This window comes from Drosophila santomea, chromosome 3R (genome assembly GCF_016746245.2).
Source record: "Drosophila santomea strain STO CAGO 1482 chromosome 3R, Prin_Dsan_1.1, whole genome shotgun sequence".
Lineage (NCBI taxonomy): Eukaryota > Metazoa > Arthropoda > Insecta > Diptera > Drosophilidae > Drosophila > Drosophila santomea.
This window is the reverse complement of record NC_053019.2, coordinates 20130978-20151940: the sequence shown is the minus strand read 5'-3', so window position 1 is coordinate 20151940 and position 20963 is coordinate 20130978. Positions and strand designations below refer to the sequence as shown.

The window sequence follows — 20963 nt, the reverse complement described above, 5'->3', positions numbered from 1 at the left end:
CCGAATGATAGTCAACCATGTTTTCTCGCCGTGCACCACTGATGGTGATGCCTCCACTGCCGGCCACGTCGTTTGAGATCGAAACATGTCGATTAGGGAATTTCAAGAGGCGCCAGTGGCCGTCGCACAGGTGGCTAACATCAGCGCACCTTTGGGGGAGCTCAAACACTGGATATTCGATGTTCAGTGTTTAGTGCACAGTGCTCAGTGTTCAGTGTTCAGTGTTCAGTGTTCAGCTGCCTTTGCGGCAAGCACGCGTCTTAATTGCTTTTGATGTTGAACTTTGAGCCGGCGAGCTGCTGTGCAAATATTTGCACAATGGGAACTAGGGAACATTCGATCCTCGAGTGGGGTATGCGAAACGAAAGGAAAGTCATATTTGATGGCTAGACAAATAACCATAAAGCAGCTGGAGCTGCGAAACTACACACAGCAAGTCATTACAACAGCAAGATCCCTTTGTTTAGGTAGCAAAGCCGATTTATGTTTAGTGTTGTTAACGATAATTTTACGGATATTATGGTTTTTAAACAAGCCTTCAACTCTGCCACGAAACTCCTTTATTTTTTGTTTCGATGCATAAAATGTCTTGGGAAAATGGTTTTAGATTTTACCTTGTGCGCCAAGGATTCCAGCAGCCAAACCAGGGAGGATAATACAACCATAAAAGCATATCCATACCACACATACTGTAAATCCTGAATTTGCATGGCCCTGAATTCACGATGAGGACTCAAGTCCACAAAGTGCATCTCACCCGCATCAATGAGTTCCGAGAAACCGGTGGCCATCCAGTGAAAGTAAAGTCCTGTTTCGGCCAATTCCATAATCAACTTCTGCACTGGTTCCATATAAACGGAGTTCTCGTGCAAGGGAAATCCGAAGGGTATGTTGTTGAAAAAGCAAAAGTCATCGCGTTTTCGGAAAAGTGGCCGCGAGAAGACCTTCTGCTGTTCGTTGATCAAAACCCACCTATTAGTGGTAATCATGTAACCATATCTCGTGTCCAACGTGTCACGTAGTGCCAAATATCGATTAAAATCGGGTTCCACCAGAAACATGGATTCGTACTTCCGAAACTGAAGAAGACGGCCCACCAGCTCAGCATATTCCGGCTTCCATGCTACCACTTTCAGATTGGAGGCCAAAATATCATCGTACGTTCGAAAGGCCGGCTGCTTTGGTGCACTGGTCACATAGCTGGAAAAATAGGAGTTGTACCAGGCGGTGATCAGGATGCCCAGCACGCAAATCTCCAGATAAATACCCCGCACCAGTGTGGGCGCTCGGAAAACTTCCACAAAGGATTGGCCCAGTACTCCTCTCAGGCAGCTGTCGTGAAGCAGGAACTCACTGATGTTAGTTGCATAGCCATGGAGCCGCAAAGCGCTGGCCAGGAGACAGGATATTATCACAAGGATACCCAGAGTTAGCAGGAAGGCAGTAAGCTCAAAGACCCTGGTGTAATACTCAAATGGTGGCACATCCGCCTCCACCGGCAGCATGACGCACCAGTTCATCTGCTCGTACGGATAGCTAAATCCAAACGGTGGAATCGTCGGATAAGTCAGTGATATGGATATCTCGACAGATTCATTTCGCACGGCACCAACTGTTTGTATTGATGGAGCAAAGTCCAAAGGATTTTTCGCCTGCAGAGGCTGCACAAACTTTACGTTGTACTTTTGCTGAAAGGCTGTCATAAAGTGGCCCACGGTACCATCATAGACCACATCACCCTTCTTGTTGCGATAGGCAATCATACGCGGTGCGGTTCCTCCAAGAATCACGGGCATCTGGTAGCCATGGAAATTCGTGAGTCGATCGGGAAAAATAGGTAACAACTGCAAGCTGGTCTCAAAGATGCGCTCTTCTATTTGCAGTATAGGAAAATGTGAGTAGCTGTAGAAGGTCGACGAAGTCTGTGATCCAAAAATCGAAAATATCAAATTAAATCCTTTTAAGCTTCTGCACACCCACCTCAAAGTCCTGGAAAATAACAATAACATTCAATAGTTTTTTACGCCAGCAATCCCTGAACAATTCGTATAGGAAATCGGTAGACGCCCCCGATTGGACTAGAAAAATCACTCTCGACGTGGTCATGTGCCTAAGATTCGCGACCAGAGCTGTGAGTAGACCTCTGTGCTCCTCCAGCTTTGCATCACTCATAAAGACTAGGGAAACCAGACGTCTACTGAAGCTATTGTGCAAAAAGTAGCTCCCATTTTCATTCAATTGAAGGACAGACACTTGCACTTCGTCCATAACGTCCTTCGCCAACGACGTGTCGTTCCAAACTTCAGCCGAGAGACTAAAGTTTCTATTCTTCATGAGCAGCACGAACTCAAAGTCCGATTCCAGTTTCATCCCAGCCAGTAATTGAATTACCGTTGCGCCATCGACCAGGCTAATCAGGCAAAGGCCGCCCAGGATCCACTTTGGGCAATCCATCACGACGGTCGAGGGACAACTGCATGACACTGATTGATGCCGCTGCACATTTAAAGGGTTGCTAATGAATCCGCCGACGACATGGCTAATGGTTAATTCCAATTAGCAGCACACGTTAACAAGTCGCGGGCGAAAAAAGAAAACCAGAAAACATTTCCCCGGGGATTACACAAAAACAGCGAAATCACCGCAATCAGACATGTTTGGTAGGAAAATTAACACCACTCTCAGGGCAGGTTTAATCATTAAAACAATAACTAGAGTTGTAGTTATACCAAAGGTAGTTATATTACAACCTAATGAAAATGAAATTAATAAAATTGTTTTAAGATTTTTGAATGCATTTTATTTTAATAAATATTGAATATGGACAAAGACATTCATTTGTTATTTTCTAGATTTAAAGATTTTGGTTTGGCCGAAACAAAATACATATTTCATGTGCTGCCACATCTTATGTCGCCAATAACAAACCAACTCTAGAAGAAACACCATTGTTGCCAAGCCAAGCATCCAACCGACAAAGCGCCAAATCTGCATCAAGTCCTCCACCTTCATGGCCCGAAACTGCTTTGGATGTCCCCGATCCTCGAGGCTCAATTGTCCTGCCTTGATCATCTCCGTAAAGCTCATGTCCTTCCAGTGACTCAGAAGACCAGATGCAGACACTTCCATAATGAGACGATCAAAGGGTTCCCTGAATATCGAATTGCTTACGATGGGAAACACTATGGGAACGGTGTGAAAGACGCAGAGTTCGTCCTGTAGGCTGAACAATGGCGAACTGAATACTCGCTGCTGCTCCTTCATCAGTGACCACTTTTCCATTGGCATCATGTAGCCGTATCTGGTGTCGAAAGAGTCACGCAAATGCAAAAACTCTTTGTAGTCCGCCTCCAGTTGAACGATCGACGAGTATTTCTCCATGTTTTCCGATAGATGGATCAGCATTTCGTACTCCGGCTTCCACATCACTACCTTGAGATTGGAATGCTTAATGCTCTCATAGCTGCTGAGCTGTGGCAGTCTGGGGGCACTGGTCACAAAAGTGGAGAAGTACGAGTTGTACGAGGAGGTGATCAGCAGTCCCAGCAAACAGATCACCAGATACATTGCCCTTATTAAGGCTGGAGGTCGAAGGACCTCATAGAAGGATTGAGACAGGACTCCTCGCAAACAGTTGTCATGTAGAAAGTACTCACTGAAGCTAACTCTATATCCGTGCAGACGAAGAGCAATCGATAGAATTAAAGAAATCAACACCATGACAAGAATGGTGACACCAAACGCCATAGGACTGAATACCATGCTGTAGAGCTGACTGTGAGGAACCTCCTCGGGCACCGGCATCATCAGGCACCAGCTCATCAGTTCGATGGGATATGAATACCCAGTATAGGGACGTAGGGGATAAATAGCCCCTAAAGCCACTTGAACACTACCATTTCGCACGGCAGCAACTAAATCACGAGCCGGTGAAATGGCTGTCTCATCAAAGGGATAAGGTTGAATCAATCTGCAATTATAACGCTGTTCAAAGCTCTTCATGAAATTACCAACAGGTCCTGAGAAAATCCGTTTTCCATCCGAGCCACGATACACAATTAGTCTGGGTGACGATCCACCCAAGGCAATGGGTATCTTATAGCCATGAAGATTTTCCAAACGCTGTTCGAATATTATGGTGCTGTTGTCCAAACGTCTCTCAATGAACTGCATGATGGGAAAGGGTGTGTAGCTGTAGACAATCAAAGACTCCTGAAAATATTAGACAAATCCCACAGGGCGTGTGCTTATTATTTCAGAATGAAATATGTGTGTTTTCAAAACAACAAACACAAATAATAAATAATAACTTCAACACATCAAACACGAACAATAAATAAGTTCACAGTCATGAATTCGCTTGTTCTTCGCCACTTATTGATTTTCCTAATAGGTCTTGGGACTTCTTTGGCACTCAGACATGGTGAGTTATTTTTATCTTTAGTCCTAGATATTAAATCTTTATTTCAAGGGAGATGTTCATTAATCGCAAATCCTGGTCCTTGCAATGGAAATTTTGAAATGTTTGCCTACGACTTTGCAAACAATGTCTGTGTAGAATTTATCTACGGTGGTTGTGGAGGAAACCCAAATCGTTTTCAAACTAAAAAAGAATGCATACTTCTATGTGATGCTTTATCAGACGAAGAAGATGAAGAGCCTATGGTTTCTGCGGAGAATGATGAATATATGATAAGACAAGAAAAAACAAATGGCACGGCATCATTTAATAAAACTACATTATCAGAAGGTCCAGAAATAACCACGAAAAAATAAAAAAAATAATAATCACTTTACTCTACTGAATTAAAAGGTAATTATTAGGTAATTATTTACATCTTACCTTAAAATCATGACCAATGGCCACGACATTAAGTAGCTGATGGTTCCAACACCATTCCAACAACCAATTTACTCGAATTGTCCTTTTCTTTATAACTAACAGCACGGGTTGTGTGTTTAGCATACGTAGATTGCGGCTTAAGTTCTCCAGTAAATCTTCCGGTGAATCGTTCACAAAAGCTATTGTAAGGACATTTTGTGAAGGATTTTCAAGCAAGTTATAGTTCTCCCTAGAGTGCTCTTCAATTTGAATTACTGGTACAGGAAGTTGCCACAAGATTTTCAGCCAAGTCGGATCGGAGTTTCCCAATTGCAGAGCATAATCAAACTTAAGCTCACGATTCAGATGATGTAGTAAATTATTTTGGAAGCTTTCACTGCCAAGATTTAAGAGAACCAAGGCGGCTAACAGTAGCTGCAACTGACCCATGTTGAATGTGGGAATGGTTATCCATTTCCAACTTATATGTTGGCTTTTTAACTGCCATCAACTGCACCCAAGGGAGAGGAAATGTCGCGTCCAACTTTTGATTTATTAAACATAGCCCGAGAGTTTTTTGTCACCACCTTATAATGCAATTAAACTGACACTGTACTTATAATAATAAAATAATAAATGTGATTTAATTTATACATTTGTATATATTAATATACCAGTCCTGTTGATCGCTGCCAAATAAAACGATAATTCTGCGAAATAAATGAAATAACCTTCGCATACACCTTTTTATTCGGACCGAAATGGGATATGTTACAATAAGCCTTGTGGTCAATTTGAAAAGCCACTAAACCAGCTAACCATCCCACTAGCACCATTAACAACTGTGATGAAAACGTTTTCGCTTTAATAACCAACTAAGCCCGCCCACATAGTCATTTGACTTTTTTTTAAGACATTTTAGTGGGTGTTAAGTTCCTTTTAGCTGATATCTACGTTCATTTATTGGTTATTCGATATCAGCTGTTAAGTAGTAGTTATTTCAATAGCGTACAATCAGTGCAAGGAAAACAGTTGGTAGCCACAACATTTTACTTTAAAGTATTAAGTTTAGATTTATGGGAAGTGATTGTAAGTTGCTATATGTATTTATGTATGTCCAAAGCAAAAAATCTTTTTAGAAACGAGTAAAATGCGAATCATTTCACACTTTTAGAGAAAAATATTTGTACTTAAGCCCTATTAATTTTCCAAATCATGTGTTTTTACAAATCCATAAATATTTAATTCCATTGAATAGCGAACAATAGCGAGGCTAAATCGAGGCACAAACCTCATTCATATGCGATCCGCCTGACAGATGATCGCTCTTAATGATGCTGCCAACAACATCAGCGGCATCCACTCGGCTCATTATATTTTTCAAGCATTTATGTATTTTGGTGCACTTCACTGGATTTGGCTGATGCGTCAGCACTTGACCCGTACTCAGATTCCCCGGCTCCTCCTCCTGCTCCACCATCTGCTCCTCCTCCATCAGTTCCATCAGCTCCATCAGCTCCAATACTCCGATTCCCAGTCGTAGACTCTGTCCCCTGCTGTTGTCCGCCAAATGGAGTTGACGTTGACGTAATGCCCCGCCACTTGAGTAAGTCTCACTCACTCACTGCCTCACTCGGTCTTTTTTTGGCTTTTGTCATTTCTGGTTGCTGCTTCTGCTTTTTTGGCATATTTTTTTTTATATTTTTTTGATGAAGTGCATCATCGTCTGGGGCTGGTCAATTAGCTGCACATTCCGCGTATCTCGCGGACAAAAAGAGTGGCAGCGTGGAAAGCTCAACATGGCAGGGTTGGTTTCTTACTTTTTTTGTCATCAGTGCTTATGTTAAGTTTTTGTTTTTTTATTTTGCTTGGAGGTCACGTAGAGTCTTTAATTGGCTGGCCTGGGTTGCGTATGCGATGTCAATTTAGCGAGAAGAGTCAGAGCCCCAAAGTTCATAAGTGCCCAGTGCGCATTCTTATATAGCAATCTTTTGCAATGCACAAAAACTTCACTTAACCCACTTGCAGAACATGCCAACCACTAACCACTAGAGGCTACTTGTTATTGTGTTTATTTGCTACAAGAAGGAATTTTCTTGTGATTTTAATATTATTCTGTATATCAATAACTGCTGGGTACACAAAAACCAAAAGTTTCTAGCAATCATATTGATTTTAACAACTTCTGTGGAACACAACATACAACATGCAACATACAACACATACAGCCAACGGAAACATTTTTATGATTAGTTGGCATCGTAAAAGCGATAACTCATTTGCTGAGAGTGCCGACCCACTCTGCGGCACAGATCGCCCGGAGTGTCCTTACTCCTGACACCGCCAACCTGGTAATTGTTTCTGAGCACCCAAAAAGAAAAACTTCCTTGTGCGCAGAGATCACGGCCCCCATTCCATTCGGATTGAGGCAGAGACACTGCCCCAGGAAAGTAACTCATATTCGGGTATGTGCTGCAGAAATTCACAACTGGAACCGTAATATGCAAGTGATCGTACATCCGACTCTTTGGGGGCTTTTGTTGTCCACTTCTCCACTTCTCGACTTTTCCAGTTGACCAGTTGTTCAGTTGTACAGTTGTACAGTTATTGTTACTGGCCACGAGACATGCACGAGCCAACTGTAACTGTAGCTTCCCCCCAAAAAAATCCCCCAACTCCCTCATAAGCAAAAAACCCAAAAAACAATAACAGACTCAAGCAAAACGGTAGCCTTTTTGGGGAACACTGCTTTCCGACTTTAACCAACAGTACAGAGATTTAGACCAGGCCTGCTGGTCTGCTCTGCTCTGCGGACTCATTGAAAAGCGAAAGATGGCCAAATGGAAATGGTGAAAATGGCAAAAGGCCAAAAGCGGACTGACAAAATATTTTCGCATATGATAAATGGCACAGTTTAAAGTAAGTCGAGCACTTGCAATTGTCCACGTTCTCGAACACAATGCAAAATTTTCCACCGCTGACCATTTGCGCCAGTTTTTCCACAGCTGAAAGCTAATGGTGCCACACTAAACATTGCCACAACCATAATCTTGGCATTTTTCGCTAGGTCGCCGCCGCTGCCCGTGTGCCTGATTTATGAAAGGGCCTCATAATTTAGCACAAATATGGTCATAACTTTTTGGCTTTTACTTTTTGGGGAGGGGGCTCCTAAGAGCTGCTAATGAAGCGGCCGCCGCCAGAAACTGAAAACCAAAATCTGGCAAAATAAAAAGAAAAACAAAAACAAATTTCCAGTCGAGGTGAAACAAAAGCGCGCAGAAAACTTGCAGCCGAAACTCATTTAAGTGGATGGCCAGCCGATGGCCACTTGTTGCCATCGTTTCCTAGCAATCAGCAGTGAACGTGTCACTCCTAACTGGCCAGGAACAGACCAAGTCGGGGTGCACTGCAAAAAATTATAACAACTAATCAAGGGATGTTATTAGAAACATGCATGGTTACTAACAAAAATATTTCTAAAATTTCCAATTGATTGTTTCAACACAAATATAGCTTTCCACAATTTTAAGTTCATGGCAAAGTTAAAGATCGAGATAATATTTTGCAGTGTAGACTGGGGCAACCATGCCGAACCGTGCCTATAATCATCATCAACATTACCAGCCAGCCGCCTGCAATGTGGAGCAATCACGTCCTGGACCCAAAGCCACCAAAACAGAGCCTGGCCAGCGGCTCCTGCTCTCGACTGCCGGACGACTGCAGCCAAACTTCAATAAATGTCACTCCTCAAGCTTTGCATCTAAAAATTGATGACAATAATTTGTTGCATTTGCCCGAGGGGGTGTGGCACTGGCACTGGCACTGGCACTCGCCAGCTTCAATACAGCCATTTGGATCCCAGTTCAGCTTAGTTCAGTTCGCAAATGCCTTGGACAGACGACCAAGTTGACTCTGAGCTGAGCTGCTCCTGCTGCTGCTGCTGCTGCTGCTGCTGCTGCTGTTTTCAACACAATTTATACAAAGTGTCGCAGTTTTTGGCGCTTTGCATTTGTTGCTGACAGACTGACCACCTGCCCGCCCCGCGGAAAAGCGGCAACGGTTTGCACTTTGCCGATGCAAAAAAGTAACATAAATTTCGTCATTTTGTCACAAGTCGTTTGTATGCGATACCGCTGCACCTAGAAAAATGTAGCTAGAATTTATGAGAATTTATTGAAAATGGGTCCCCTCACCAACTGCCTAAGAAGAAAGGGTGACAAGTTTCTAAGAAAAACAGGCAACTTTAATCAATAAAATGCTGCTTATTAGTCTCTACATTTTCTGCAAGTGTAGCTCAGCACCAGGGTTAGCGAGCTGGCACTGGGCTGGGCTAAGACCGTTGCTGCTGATTGCAAAGCGATTTGCCGAATTGTTTCCCCCTACAATTCCATAAAAATCAACACACTCCTTTGGAGCCCGTTCGCTGTTCGCTTTGATTTGATTTCGATTGCGCATTTTTCTATTTGATAAATTTATTGAGTCGCGGCGGGCTTAACAAATCGCCAGCGATGCCTGCCGAGGATAAGAAGAAAGCTTTCGGGCGAAACCCAATACACGACTAATAACCGATACAAAACTCCCCTGCATTCAGCTCCACCACAAGAAGATAGGCCACGTACGTGGGACTATATGGCCATGGCAATAGCCTTGTAAATGGCATCAATTGCGACCTTTTGGCACTCTTACGGAAACATTTCGCTAATGAAACCGATACCTCAAGTGTCAAGCCACGATCCGGTTCGAATTGCCATAGGTTTGGCCTGCGGTCAGTGGCTTCTGGCCAGTGGCACTAGTGGCAGAGTGGTAGCTGCTGGGGCAGCAGCATTTACCACACTACGGCCAACTTATGGCAGCCATAAAAATGTTAAGCACAAAACATTTGCCACATTGGCACCTTTTGGCCGAAAGCAGAAGAAATGGAGCACGCACGTGGCAACTGCCCCCGGGGCGAAATTGGATGCCATTCTCGATCGGAGGATCCTGGAGACTCCACTGGACTCCATTGGACTCTACCATTTGGGGTCGCAGCTGCAGTTCGGTTATGCGGAAGCTGAATCCAATCATAATTTGAAGACTCTTTTTGGCCAACTCAAGTTATGATCACGTTCACGGAGCAATGCCATGTGGCCGCTAAAGTGTGGTAGTCGAGCGAGTAATTCGTAATGGGATAGCTTATGTGATTTAGATTCCCCAGAGATTGCTAGAAAGTCCAATATTATTTTCAATCTTAATAACAGCTAGGGGTCAGGGCTTAGTTTACACACATACACGATGCGATGAAGATTGCATTACCACGTTTTAACTATCGTGTGAATGTCATAATCAACTAATCAGTTATAAAGAATTTGTTCAACATAAAATTTATTTTCATTTGAATTGCAGTCAGGCATAAAACGCCGTAAAAGTCCCTAGGCTATTTTCCTTAATCACTTTATAAGGACAACCGCTTACAAGCCCATTCCCAAATAACTAAAATTATACACTTTAGTTGATTATTTCATTACATTGCAGACAGCCCACAAATTAATAAAAATAAAAAATAGAAAAAATAATTTGTTAACAACAGGCACTTGCAGATGCGCCTCGAATGCTCTTGGCCAAAAAAGAAAACACGTCAAGCAATCGTTCAAAGTTGTCTCACAGCGTTTTTGGATTGTTGTTGGTGGCTGTGTGGGCGTGTGGCAACAAAAGATCTACGGACACACTAGCAACTTGCAACTTGCAACATGCAACATTCGCTTCGGTTGGACGCCGATTTCTTGGGGCTCACAAGTGAAAAAACTCCAGCCAACGTTCAACATGTGTGTACGTGTTTAAACAAATACAATTTGCAATTATATGGCAAGCAAATCAAGTTGAAATCAGCATGCGATTTCCACCTGTGGCCGGCGTCATAATTCGTGGCCATGTTTTCGGTCATAAATCTAGCGATTTACAATTATTTTCTGCCTTGTTTTGTTTCGGCCTCGCTGGCAAATAGAAAAGCAGCAAATGCATTTCGTGGCACAGTGGGATACACCACAGTACGGAACAACAAGGCAACCAGGCAACCAGGCAACCAGGCAACAGCCCCTAATGTCCATTATGGTCATTTCGTTATCACTTCCCCCAGAGCAGCCAGGCCAACGAGGAAACGTGGTCACCGACAACGTCCGTGATCCGCTGACAGTCATAAATTTGCATAGGTTTTGCAATAGCCTTAAGAAACTGCACACCACCACTTTTGAACAACACATACTTGAGAGGCGAGCAAAATGGGTAAAAAATACAACAAAAAAAATCGGAGGATTCAAATTATTTACGATGACGCTAACGATCGTCGACAGGTGGCGCTACGCACTCTGGTGCCATCCCGTTCCAACCCATCGCATCTCGCTCGCACTCTGTGATAACGCAGTGCGTGGCTGTAAATTGATTTTACGGCGCCGCCCGTGTTGAAGCCCCAGGCAGTCACTCTATAGCTCCATAGCAGCCCCATCTCTCCACCGATTCACAGCCCCCCCACATGCATACATGCATACATAGCTCCATCGCCCATTCAGCTTGTCTAAATTATGCAAAAGACAAGTGAAATTTTTGCGCTAAGCGGAGCTATCGTTAGCACAAAAAGAGAAGAAAGAACCATCATGCAATGATAAATTAATTATACAAATATTTTAGTAAATTCATAAAAATGTTGAGAATTATGCTTGGAATGCATCGTACTAATTTACCATATCTTTCAAGCTAAATTCCTTCATTTCCTTTTCTTTGCTGCATAGCATCAAAAGTAGTAAATGTGTTTCTTTAGTAATCCCTTATTTCATTTTCCATTAATAACACCTAATAATAATTGTGCAGTATTTTTCTCAGTGCAATCTCCAGCATCTCCCGCTGTCAATGGGGCATATGCATTATATAAAATCGGCTTGAGGGATTAGCCGGCCGTAGTATGTGTAATTAAAAGTGAAATTGTGGGGACCTAACGAGCTTGCAGCAGCTGCTAACTGCTAACTACTTGCAACTGCAACTGCAAACAAAAATGTAAGCCGCACTCGAACTGGAGTTTGGCTGCGTGATTGATGGATGAGTTTGAGTTTGTCATGCAAATTTCAACAGCCCACGAGTGGCGGTCGCTCCTCCGCCGATGATGATGATGTTGTCTCCTGGAGTCGCCATCCCTCCGCCGATGCTCAGTTTTTTCCAATACTCAGATATACAGATACCCAGACCACCAGAACCCCATCCCCAATCCGCAATCCACATCCATGCATACCGCTAACGAGCGGCGCGTGGTCTCCGTCTCCGAGCCCGTTTTTCTCGGCCATATTCTGATATCATAAATATGAAGCTGTTTTTATTAAAAATTGCCTGATGCCCGAGACTTGGCCTAAGCCGCATTGGCATGTGTGTGGCATATAAATTGCATTACGCTGGAATTTTAATGACAGCCTTTGGAAATTAATCTAACGCGTTTGCCAGCCAACCGAAGAGCGTTGACTAGCCCAGTCACTTATGAAACACTGAGGGCAATAATTACAAATTGCATTAATTAAGTAATAACTAAATGTGTCAAGTGGGTGAAATTTCTGTGTGTTTTGTTTAAAGTTGTTGAAGGAGAAGGGGCAGTCCCTTTGGTTTATATAATGTTGATATTATATATTCATGGATTTCATATTTCATCGCAAATGTATCATCTATTTTATGCTATTTTTTTCAGTGCACTCCCCACATCTTGTTGTGGAACTTGTTTGGCAAAGTGTCGCAGATGGTGGTGGTGCAGTTCCCGTAGTGCTATTGATTGTTTACTGAACTGCTGGGTCTCAAAATGGGGCCCTGCCAACGCAGAGATAGATGGATATGGATATGGATATGGTGATTGGGATGAGGACGAGGCGGCGATCCCAGCCGATCGTTATTATCCGAAAGAAGGGGGATATATAAAGAAGCCACCGGCTGTGGCTTTCACTTGTCCCGCATTTGCATGGAAATTCCGCGCCAATTTCAGCGCAATTAATCGCACAGCCGCGTCCGATCTAGAGACGCCCCCAACCTGCATCCTACAAACTACCAACAACCAAACCGCCACCTGCCTCCCACTGCCCAGCTATCTTGTGGCATCCACCATCCTGGCCAGAAAACCAGTTGCAGCTCATTTGCATGGCGGCTTAATTAAAACAGTCTGTGGGTGGGTGATGGGTGGTTGTTTAGTTGGCTTGGTGGGTTCGTTCGTTCGTTTCTTTCGTTCGCCGGTGGTTTTGGCCATCAGCTATATGGCCTCGCTTTCCTTGGCAAATTTCTCTCTTTCGCGTACACACACGCTTGCCTTATTTATGAGAAAAATTCGTGGCACATCTGCCGGCTCCCATTTAGTCAGCGGCAAAATTTACTCGCTCATAATTTAGTCAATGGCAGGAGGAATACAGCAAAGAGCAACAGTAGCAAAGTTAAAAAAAAAAATAAAACAATAACCTCAACTGCTGCAGCTTTCATGGCCACAAACGGTGGCAAGAGTGGGCGGGCTGGGCAGACTGGGTTTTGGCCATGGGAAAAGCGGAATCTTTAGAAAAAAAACAGAAAAAACTGAAAAAAAAACAAGAAAATCCCAGACCCAACCTGACTGATTGAGCACGGCAATATCCAGACGATGCTGAAAGTTTATTTTATCAGCTGCAACCGATCAGAATGTTAATGGCTTCGGCGAAATTAATTGAATTTGCATGTGTGTATCTTCTGCATTTAATTTGACTAGGCTATCGGATCTCTTCGACTTCCGATGGATGTGGTGACACGGAATGCTGGCAGATCTGGGGATTAGATTTCTTTGTCGGTTTTCTAGCAATATTAGTCTTGGTTTAGTTTAAATGGATAATCATTTTACTGAAGGTTATAAAGGGAAATTAACCGATGAATCCTTACTCAAATTAGCTTAACAACAACGGGAAAAGATTGGATTACCTAAAACAAAATGAGTTACCTTGAATAATGAGTAAGCTATTACAAATTCGTTACGAATCACAATTATTGATCATTTGTCATACTAAAGGTGACGTTTTCAGGAAGTCATTTAAATGACACGCAAAATCGTCAAGTGCATTTACTACACTTTATAAATGGAGCAAGATGTGGGCGTGATTCGTGTACTTTTCCCTTCCAATCATCTTGTCAGATGCTGGCTAATAGATCGACCATCGTTAATGCGACAATTGAAATGCTTTCGGTTTTTTTTTTCGTTTTCTAATCCAGGCCAGAACGAATTCGGTGGCAACAAGTTGGGGAAATAGTTCGAACAACAAGGGGCAACAGCAGCAGCAGCGACAGCGACAGAAAACGTTGTCAATTGATTTTCTGCACTATTTCAATTGACCTCACCGCCCAGTTGATGTTGCTTTGGATTTCGGATTTGCTTTTTTCCATTTTATTTTTTTTTTTTTTGGCTTGAAGCAACGGTAGCCAGCCATAAGAGTGGCCAAGATGCTGGAGTCGCCGATTCGTAGGCAGTGCAAAATGAAACGAATTAACAATTTGATGTAACTGTGATTTTTTCGTTAGCCGTTTTTGTTTTTGGGTTTTGCCTTTTTATACCCGTTACTCGTAGAGTAAAAGGGTATACTAGATTCGTTGAAAAGTATGTAACAGGCAGAAGGAAGCGTTTCCGACCATATAAAGTATATATATTCTTGATCAGGATCAATAGCCGAGTCGATCTGGCCATGTCCGTCTGTCCGTCCGTCTGTCCGTCTGTCCGTCTGTCCGTCTGTCCGTCTGTCCGTCTGTCCGTCTGTCCGTCTGTCTGTCCGTATGAACGTCGAGATCTCAGGAACTACAAAAGCTAGAAAGTTGAGATTAGGCATACAGACTCCAGGGACATAGACGCAGCGCAAGTTTGTCGAATCATGCTGCCACGCCCACTCTAACGCCCACAAACCGCACAAAACTGCCACGCCCACACTTTTGAAAAATGTTTTGATATTTTTTCATATTTGTATTAGTCTTGTAAATTTCTATCGATTTGTTAAAAAACTTTTTGCCACGCCCACTCTAACGCCCACAAACCGCCCAAAGCTGCCACGCCCACAGTTTTGAAAAATGTTTTGATATTTTTTCATTTTTGTATCAGTTTTGTAAATTTCTATCGACTTGCAAGAAAACTTTTTGCCACGCCCACTCTAACGCCCACAAACCGCACTTTCACTAGCTGAGTAACGGGTATCAGATAGTCGGGGAACTCGACTATAGCGTTCTTTCTTGTTTTTTTTGGTTTTTTTTTTCTGGATTTTATTTTGTCGGTCGCACACGCCCTCAACGAAGCGAATTCAAGAGAAATGCTTATCGTGCTTCAAAGAAATCCAGCAATACGAACGGCAACGGCAACAGCAACAGCAGCGGCAACAAAACATGAAATTGAAAATGCCAAACGCTAAAAGACAACTAGACAGACCGTACCCAACCCTTCTCCACCTCCTCTGCACCAAAAAAAAAAAACATAATAATAAACAAAAAATATGCAAAAATATTTTTAGTCTTGGGAAAGTGCATGACATTCATCACCAGATGCTACCTTGTGTTTTTCGCCATATTAAAGTATATTTGCAAGATATCAATGCGTTTTTTCCTGTGCAGCGGATCAACAATATAGAGCTTATAGTAAAACTGTAACGAAACCCGATTGAACCCGCCATGGGTGGCGGTGGATTTGCTTTGGCTTTGGCCAAAGCCATAGTCATAGCCATGGCAACAACAGCGGATCTGAACCTGGGACATGGACAATAACATGTACGAAAAAATTTCATTGCTGGTGCTGGTGCGCCCGGCCGGGCTTTTTGCTCTATGGCCGAAACCACGATTCGGGACAGCAGGAAAAGCAGTGGAAAAAACAAAAACAAAAAATCTCTGTCAAAAATCGCTGGCGGGCAGCTGCGGGCCCAGCCCAAGCACATCCTCACGAGCAACAACACCAGCAACACGGCGGCAACAGCATCGACAACAGCGACAACAAAAGACCGCAACAAAACCAAAAAAAAAAAAACAAGCAACGAGATGGAAAGAGCAAAAAAAAAAATGGAAATAATTAATATGCCTCAAAAATATACAGGCCAGCATTTATGACAGCCAGGCGGTGCTGCAGTGCGGCGGTGGTCGAAGGGTGCATATTGCAACTGCAACTGCAACTGAATCGGGATTGCTGCAGCTGCAGCATTGGACGCTGGCCGCTTTTTCCGCCGGCAGCAGCTAGCAGCAGCAGCAGCAGCAGCAGGCAGCAGTTTAACTAACGGCTTCTGTGCTTGTTGTGCTGCCGTTTCCGCATCTCGGTGTCGCCTCAGAATGTGCACGATTTTCCTTCAGATTCAATTTCAAGTGCAGCAGCAATCGCAGCAATAGCAAAATGGCAGCGGCAACAAGGGGCAAGCGCCGCTATTAAGTCGACGACAACAACAAGCAATAACCCTAACCGATGGAGCCGCCAACCGCCAGCTCAGCCAGCCTGCCACTGTCTGCCGCTTCTTGCCGAGATTTCTATCTTTGATCTCTTACTCCACATGGAGCAGCAGCAGCAGCAGCAACAACAGCAGCAACATCAGCAGCAGCAGCAACTGCAACAGCAGCAGCAACGTGGAGCATTTGCCGCATTATGTGGCAGGGCAGCCGGTGCTGTCTGCTTGTTAAATTGCTCATTTAAACCATAACGAAATGGTCTGTGCCTGGGGACAGCTCCAGAGCATGTGCCTTCCTAGAATCCAGTGCACTCAGAAAAATAATATCCAGATCACTTGCAACGCGGTCATGCAGCATAACAAAGTGTCACAAGTATCCAAGTGCTTCTGTGATTCTGCAGAATATATAGCTTAACTTATGAGTTGACCGATTCTGCATGCATATGTATGTAGAGCATATATACTATTCAGATTAATATACGTTTCTCTCAGTGCAGCCACTTGTCTCCGGTTCTCCTTGTAGTCGGAGCACCGCCATCGATGCGGCGGCCGTGCAAATTGCCCGCAGTCATGTGGCGACCGAGTTGCCAAAGGCATTTTTAATTAGCATGCAGCGGAAATTAGTCGAGTCCAATGCTAATGCCAATGCCAGGCAATGGGAACCAAATAGATTTGTCGATTTCTGACTGCCGCAGGCTCAGCAGCTCCAGAAAACCCCAGCCAAACCCCGATACCCCTAGCATTAGATGTTAACATTTTGCGATTTGCGTCATAAGCCTGCGTCAACATAAATTACGGGCTGGGGAATTGGAATTTATCGGTGACATTGCGATAACGAGCATTGTGAAAAAGCGCTTAGGAATCGCGACAGCTTCTCAAGTGGCACGACACACGCAATTATTTTTATGGCATATGTATGTGCGTTTTGCTTCTCAGCTTTTTGCTCGTTTTCGAGATTTTCCCCCCCGTGAAATGTTGACATAGAAAGCTGACGATAAGCAGCGACTTAAGTGCGTTTTTTAACCATGTTTATAATGAAAGAATTTGTCCATAATTAACCAGATTGCCGCAGATGGGATATCACACCAATGACAGCTTAAGTATGGCCAATTTCTCATAGATCTCATAAGCCAACTGTGCCGTTGCCGCTTGCAGCTTGAACAAAGGAAAAGCCGCTCTTGACCAACATTTTTATTTTTTTTTTATTTTGTTGCCAATGAATCTGCATCCCCTGAGGTGACATCGCATTCGACTGGGGGGCACATGCCAAATTGGTGTCACAAAACCGAATCATAAATCAAGCAAATTATTATTATTATTATTGGCCAGCATATCTCGGACACATGTGAGCCGAGCTATATAGAGATATATCTCCCAGCAAACAGATCGTAGTAGAACAAGCGCCGAGCATCAGATCTCTCGCTCTTTCCTTCGCTGGCTGAATGGCTGACTGGCTGACTGGATGGCTTGCTGGCTCTCTAGGAAAAGGCCATAAATCATGGCAATACCCCAAAGCCGGCTACCCCATCGACATAGCTTCATAGCTCGATAGCTCCATAGCTCTGTAGCTCCATAGCTCTATAGCTCCACAACGTAGCCAAGTTGCCATCCTCCATGCTTCACTGGACAATCATAATAATCACAGCCGGCTGCCGCGCCACCAGCAGCAGCAACAGGAAAATGCAGCAACAAAAGCTACTTACTATGTCTGCGTCAACCGATATGCAACTGATAAAAGGAAAAACTGTGCGGAAAATATACAAAAAAAAATGAGACAAACCAAGTTGGTCAAATACCCTAATACGTGGCAGGGGCACATCTGGGATAAGCTTCAATTTGCTGCACAGCTGTATTCATGATACTAAAAATATTGTCTTTATTACTTAATTTTTTAAAATAAAAAGAGTAAAGTGAATGGGAAATAAGATGAATATAATAGAAACCCTAATGATGAAGGTGTAAGTTTTGTTCTGTCCTTTTACTACAAGGATTTAGAACAAATTAGGCCAGGGTATGTTACATTCGTTATTCCTGCTGAATATATATTTAGTTTTCCACCGCATTGATTGTTTTCTTTGTTGGGGCTGCCGCCGTCTCGCTCGCACTCGCTCCCCATCCTTCGGTGGCCAGCAAGCAGGAAAATTGACAATTGCGCACCTGCTTCATTTTCTTGCGGCAAGCGGCAAGCGGTCAACAACAATGCCACTGCCAATGCCGCGGCATCGTCTGGTTAATGGCATTTAACGGTCACCAAAATGCCCGCTGTGTAGCAGTAAACTTTCCCAAAAAAAAACACAATAATAATAGATAAATAGCAGAAAATAAGGAAACAAAAAACGCAAAAGGAAAACTACATATACATATATATTTTTTTGTGGCCATCAAAGACTGGCTTATGGATAATTTTAATGCAAAGAAACCAAAACCATAGTTACATTGTTGCCGCAAACAATTTGCATAATCCTAGGAAAATATCCCTGGGCCGGCATAAATATTTCATAAATTGCATAAGCCGCCGCGCATTTGCTCTAATTGTATGCTAATTCGGCCATGCCCCAAATAAATCAAAGCCAGTTGAGTGAGTTATGAGCGTGGATGTGGATTTCTTTACCTTTTTTTTTTTTTTATGCAGCTGATGCTGTGGCAGCTCCATCGGCATCCTTTGTTAAAGAGGGGCTCGCCTCTCGAAAAACCCAGTCGATCCTAATTAAAAACTGCTTATGGGTCTGCCTCTATCAAATGGCCATCACCGTTTTTTGGCCAATTAAGCTGGCCAACGGAAAATATACGAAATGAACCTGACCGCAAGATCAATGAGTCGTTGATGAAGTTGTTTTGATAACAACAACGAACTCTGCCAAACCCGGGGCCCTGCCTTAGAAAACGTGCGCAATTTATCTAAATCAGTGCAGCGAAAGAAAACTCTAACCCCACACCGCCTGTTTAGATTCCCCTTGCTGGCCATGTTACTTGACAATTGGCATTGGTATCTGTGGTACTAGGACTGCTCCCAACGTCTCTGAACGGCAAGATAAACATCATAAATGCATTGAAATGTCATTGCCAAGTTGTGCGCTATCAGTCGATGCCGCTTTGCAGCTAACCAAAAACAGCAAGGTCCAAAACCGATGGCGATAATAACCAGTGGGCAAGTACACACATACATATAGTAATCGCAAATCGATGGGCACGGCCTTCTCATCTGAGGGATTCATACATATACCAATATACCATATACCCCTTGTACCATGTAGCATATCCCGTTACCCTTTATGCAATTACAAGTACGTGCAATTGCAGGCAGGCTTAATTAGAGAGCTCGAACTGGAAGAAAAGCAGGAGCCATGGAGCACTTGACTGCACCGCTGACTGACTGATGATTATTTATCACCGTCGTGAGTCGTGCGACAATGACACGAGATAGCCCAAAGAGTCGACTTGGCCCAAAGTCAGCAGCAACAGCAACAGCAGCATCGTTAGCAACATTTTGTCTGCCACCAGACTGACTGACTGACACTGGCTGACTGAGTGCCCCTTTTGCCATCCCAGCTCTATAGTTGGACCATTGGACATATGGAGCCCAGTTGGACACGTGGACACGTGGACGGACTGACACAAACAGACTGGACGGCCGGGCACTCAATCTTTCAATTTGAGCTGCACTTCAATCAGTTCGGATCGGTTCAACTCGGTTCAGCGTCATCATTTTGGGCTGACGTTCTGTGAGAACGAAATTAGTTTCCAATCAGAGGAAGCGCCTCATCTACAGCCAAATGCACTGAAAATAACTCATTACTTACAAGGCATTTTGATGGCCCCAAGTGGTTAATTAGTTTGGATTAGATCACTGCTGAAAGATGTTAAATTTATATCCTACATGGATACTTTTACTTGTAAAAAGTAACTTTTCTATTTAAGCACACTCATTTTACGCTTGGCGAAATATTGAATGAGTCGTTTAATTTGACATGAAAATCGAATTGGATGCGCTGATGGTGCGAATAGAAATAAATCTCATATCGCAAATGCATTTGGGCTGCAAGTTCCCAGCCATGTGGACCAATCTCATCTACTTTATGCTACTCTGGGGATTTTTCTGCACAACCCAAGTGCATGGAAAGGGTAAAATGCGAGACCTCGATGTGCGACATGTAACAAAGTTTGGCAGCTACAAGGTACGCCAAGGTAAGGCAGTTATTTGAAAATCACACAAGTACAATATGACTGATTTCTGCAGAAAAATGTTTGTTCATACCCAGTTATGGCGCATGCAAAAATCACATAAGGGTATATGGCTACAGCATTATAACCAACAGATGCACAGAGTATGTGTACAGCGGCTGCGGAGGAAATCCCAATCGTTTTGCCACTGATAGCCAATGTCGAAACACTTGCTATGTGGTTCCGGCGAGGAACACCGTCTCAGAACCGGACTATTATGCCGATGACGACGAGGTCACGGAACCGATGCCAGTAAGTTATACGGACGATTATTAATTATTAATTTGTAAAGATCTGCAGATGAACTAATCTGGCAACAAATAAAAACAAGTTGAGCTTGCACTGAGTAATCACAATGAGTTTTATTCTGCATAGTTACTTGGGAGCAGCCTGCCTTTTGCCATATCATTAATTTACTCTAAAATAATCCTAATCAAATCGGTCTCATGAAAGTTAAGCAATTTATGCCTCTAAGTGCATTCATAAATTGTTACATTTTTTGTGGT

At 43.3% G+C, this 20963-nt stretch overlaps 4 protein-coding genes across 5 annotated transcripts; 2 read left to right on the top strand and 2 right to left on the bottom strand.

Moving 5' to 3' along the window:
• Positions 1-560: 560 nt before the first annotated feature.
• On the bottom strand, positions 561-2454 carry LOC120454208. The gene is made up of 2 exons (XM_039639305.1): positions 1981-2454; positions 561-1922 (listed from the first exon to the last, which is right to left on the bottom strand). The coding sequence occupies exons 1-2, from the start codon at positions 2452-2454 to the stop codon at positions 561-563; spliced, it is 1836 nt and encodes a 611-aa protein (XP_039495239.1).
• Positions 2455-2841: 387 nt separating this feature from the next.
• On the bottom strand, positions 2842-5453 carry LOC120454230. Its single transcript, XM_039639331.1, has 2 exons — positions 4844-5453; positions 2842-4212 (listed from the first exon to the last, which is right to left on the bottom strand). Exons 1-2 carry the CDS (start codon positions 5270-5272, stop codon positions 2842-2844), a joined length of 1800 nt encoding a protein of 599 aa, XP_039495265.1. The 5' UTR covers positions 5273-5453.
• On the top strand, positions 4266-4796 carry LOC120451515 (kunitz-type serine protease inhibitor mulgin-4). The gene is made up of 2 exons (XM_039635275.1): positions 4266-4423; positions 4472-4796. Exons 1-2 carry the CDS (start codon positions 4351-4353, stop codon positions 4774-4776), a joined length of 378 nt encoding a protein of 125 aa, XP_039491209.1. The 5' UTR covers positions 4266-4350; the 3' UTR covers positions 4777-4796.
• Positions 5454-20270: 14817 nt separating the features above from the next.
• On the top strand, positions 20271-20807 carry LOC120451517 (tissue factor pathway inhibitor). 2 transcript variants are annotated; one of them, XM_039635278.2, is made up of 2 exons: positions 20271-20421; positions 20474-20807. In XM_039635278.2, exons 1-2 carry the CDS (start codon positions 20289-20291, stop codon positions 20731-20733), a joined length of 393 nt encoding a protein of 130 aa, XP_039491212.1. In that variant the 5' UTR covers positions 20271-20288; the 3' UTR covers positions 20734-20807. The 2 variants fall into 2 exon arrangements, with proteins under 2 accessions (XP_039491212.1, XP_039491211.1); XM_039635277.1 differs by having other exon boundaries at positions 20279-20411; positions 20496-20629.
• Positions 20808-20963: the final 156 nt, after the last annotated feature.

What these genes read in the sequence shown, in the direction of transcription:
- LOC120451517 (XM_039635278.2), top strand. Translation starts at nt 20,289, where the DNA reads ATGTGGACCAATCTCATCTACTTTATGCTACTCTGGGGATTTTTCTGC. An exon ending in CAGCTACAAGGTACGCCAAG is followed by an intron (nt 20,422 to 20,473) that starts GTAAGGCAGTTA and finishes TGATTTCTGCAG; the next exon opens with AAAAATGTTTGTTCATACCC.
- LOC120451515 (XM_039635275.1), top strand. Translation starts at nt 4,351, where the DNA reads ATGAATTCGCTTGTTCTTCGCCACTTATTGATTTTCCTAATAGGTCTT. An exon ending in TTCTTTGGCACTCAGACATG is followed by an intron (nt 4,424 to 4,471) that starts GTGAGTTATTTT and finishes CTTTATTTCAAG; the next exon opens with GGAGATGTTCATTAATCGCA.
- LOC120454208 (XM_039639305.1), bottom strand. Translation starts at nt 2,454, where the DNA reads ATGGATTGCCCAAAGTGGATCCTGGGCGGCCTTTGCCTGATTAGCCTG. An exon ending in TTATTTTCCAGGACTTTGAG is followed by an intron (nt 1,923 to 1,980) that starts GTGGGTGTGCAG and finishes TTTGGATCACAG; the next exon opens with ACTTCGTCGACCTTCTACAG.
- LOC120454230 (XM_039639331.1), bottom strand. Translation starts at nt 5,272, where the DNA reads ATGGGTCAGTTGCAGCTACTGTTAGCCGCCTTGGTTCTCTTAAATCTT. An exon ending in CCATTGGTCATGATTTTAAG is followed by an intron (nt 4,213 to 4,843) that starts GTAAGATGTAAA and finishes TAATATTTTCAG; the next exon opens with GAGTCTTTGATTGTCTACAG.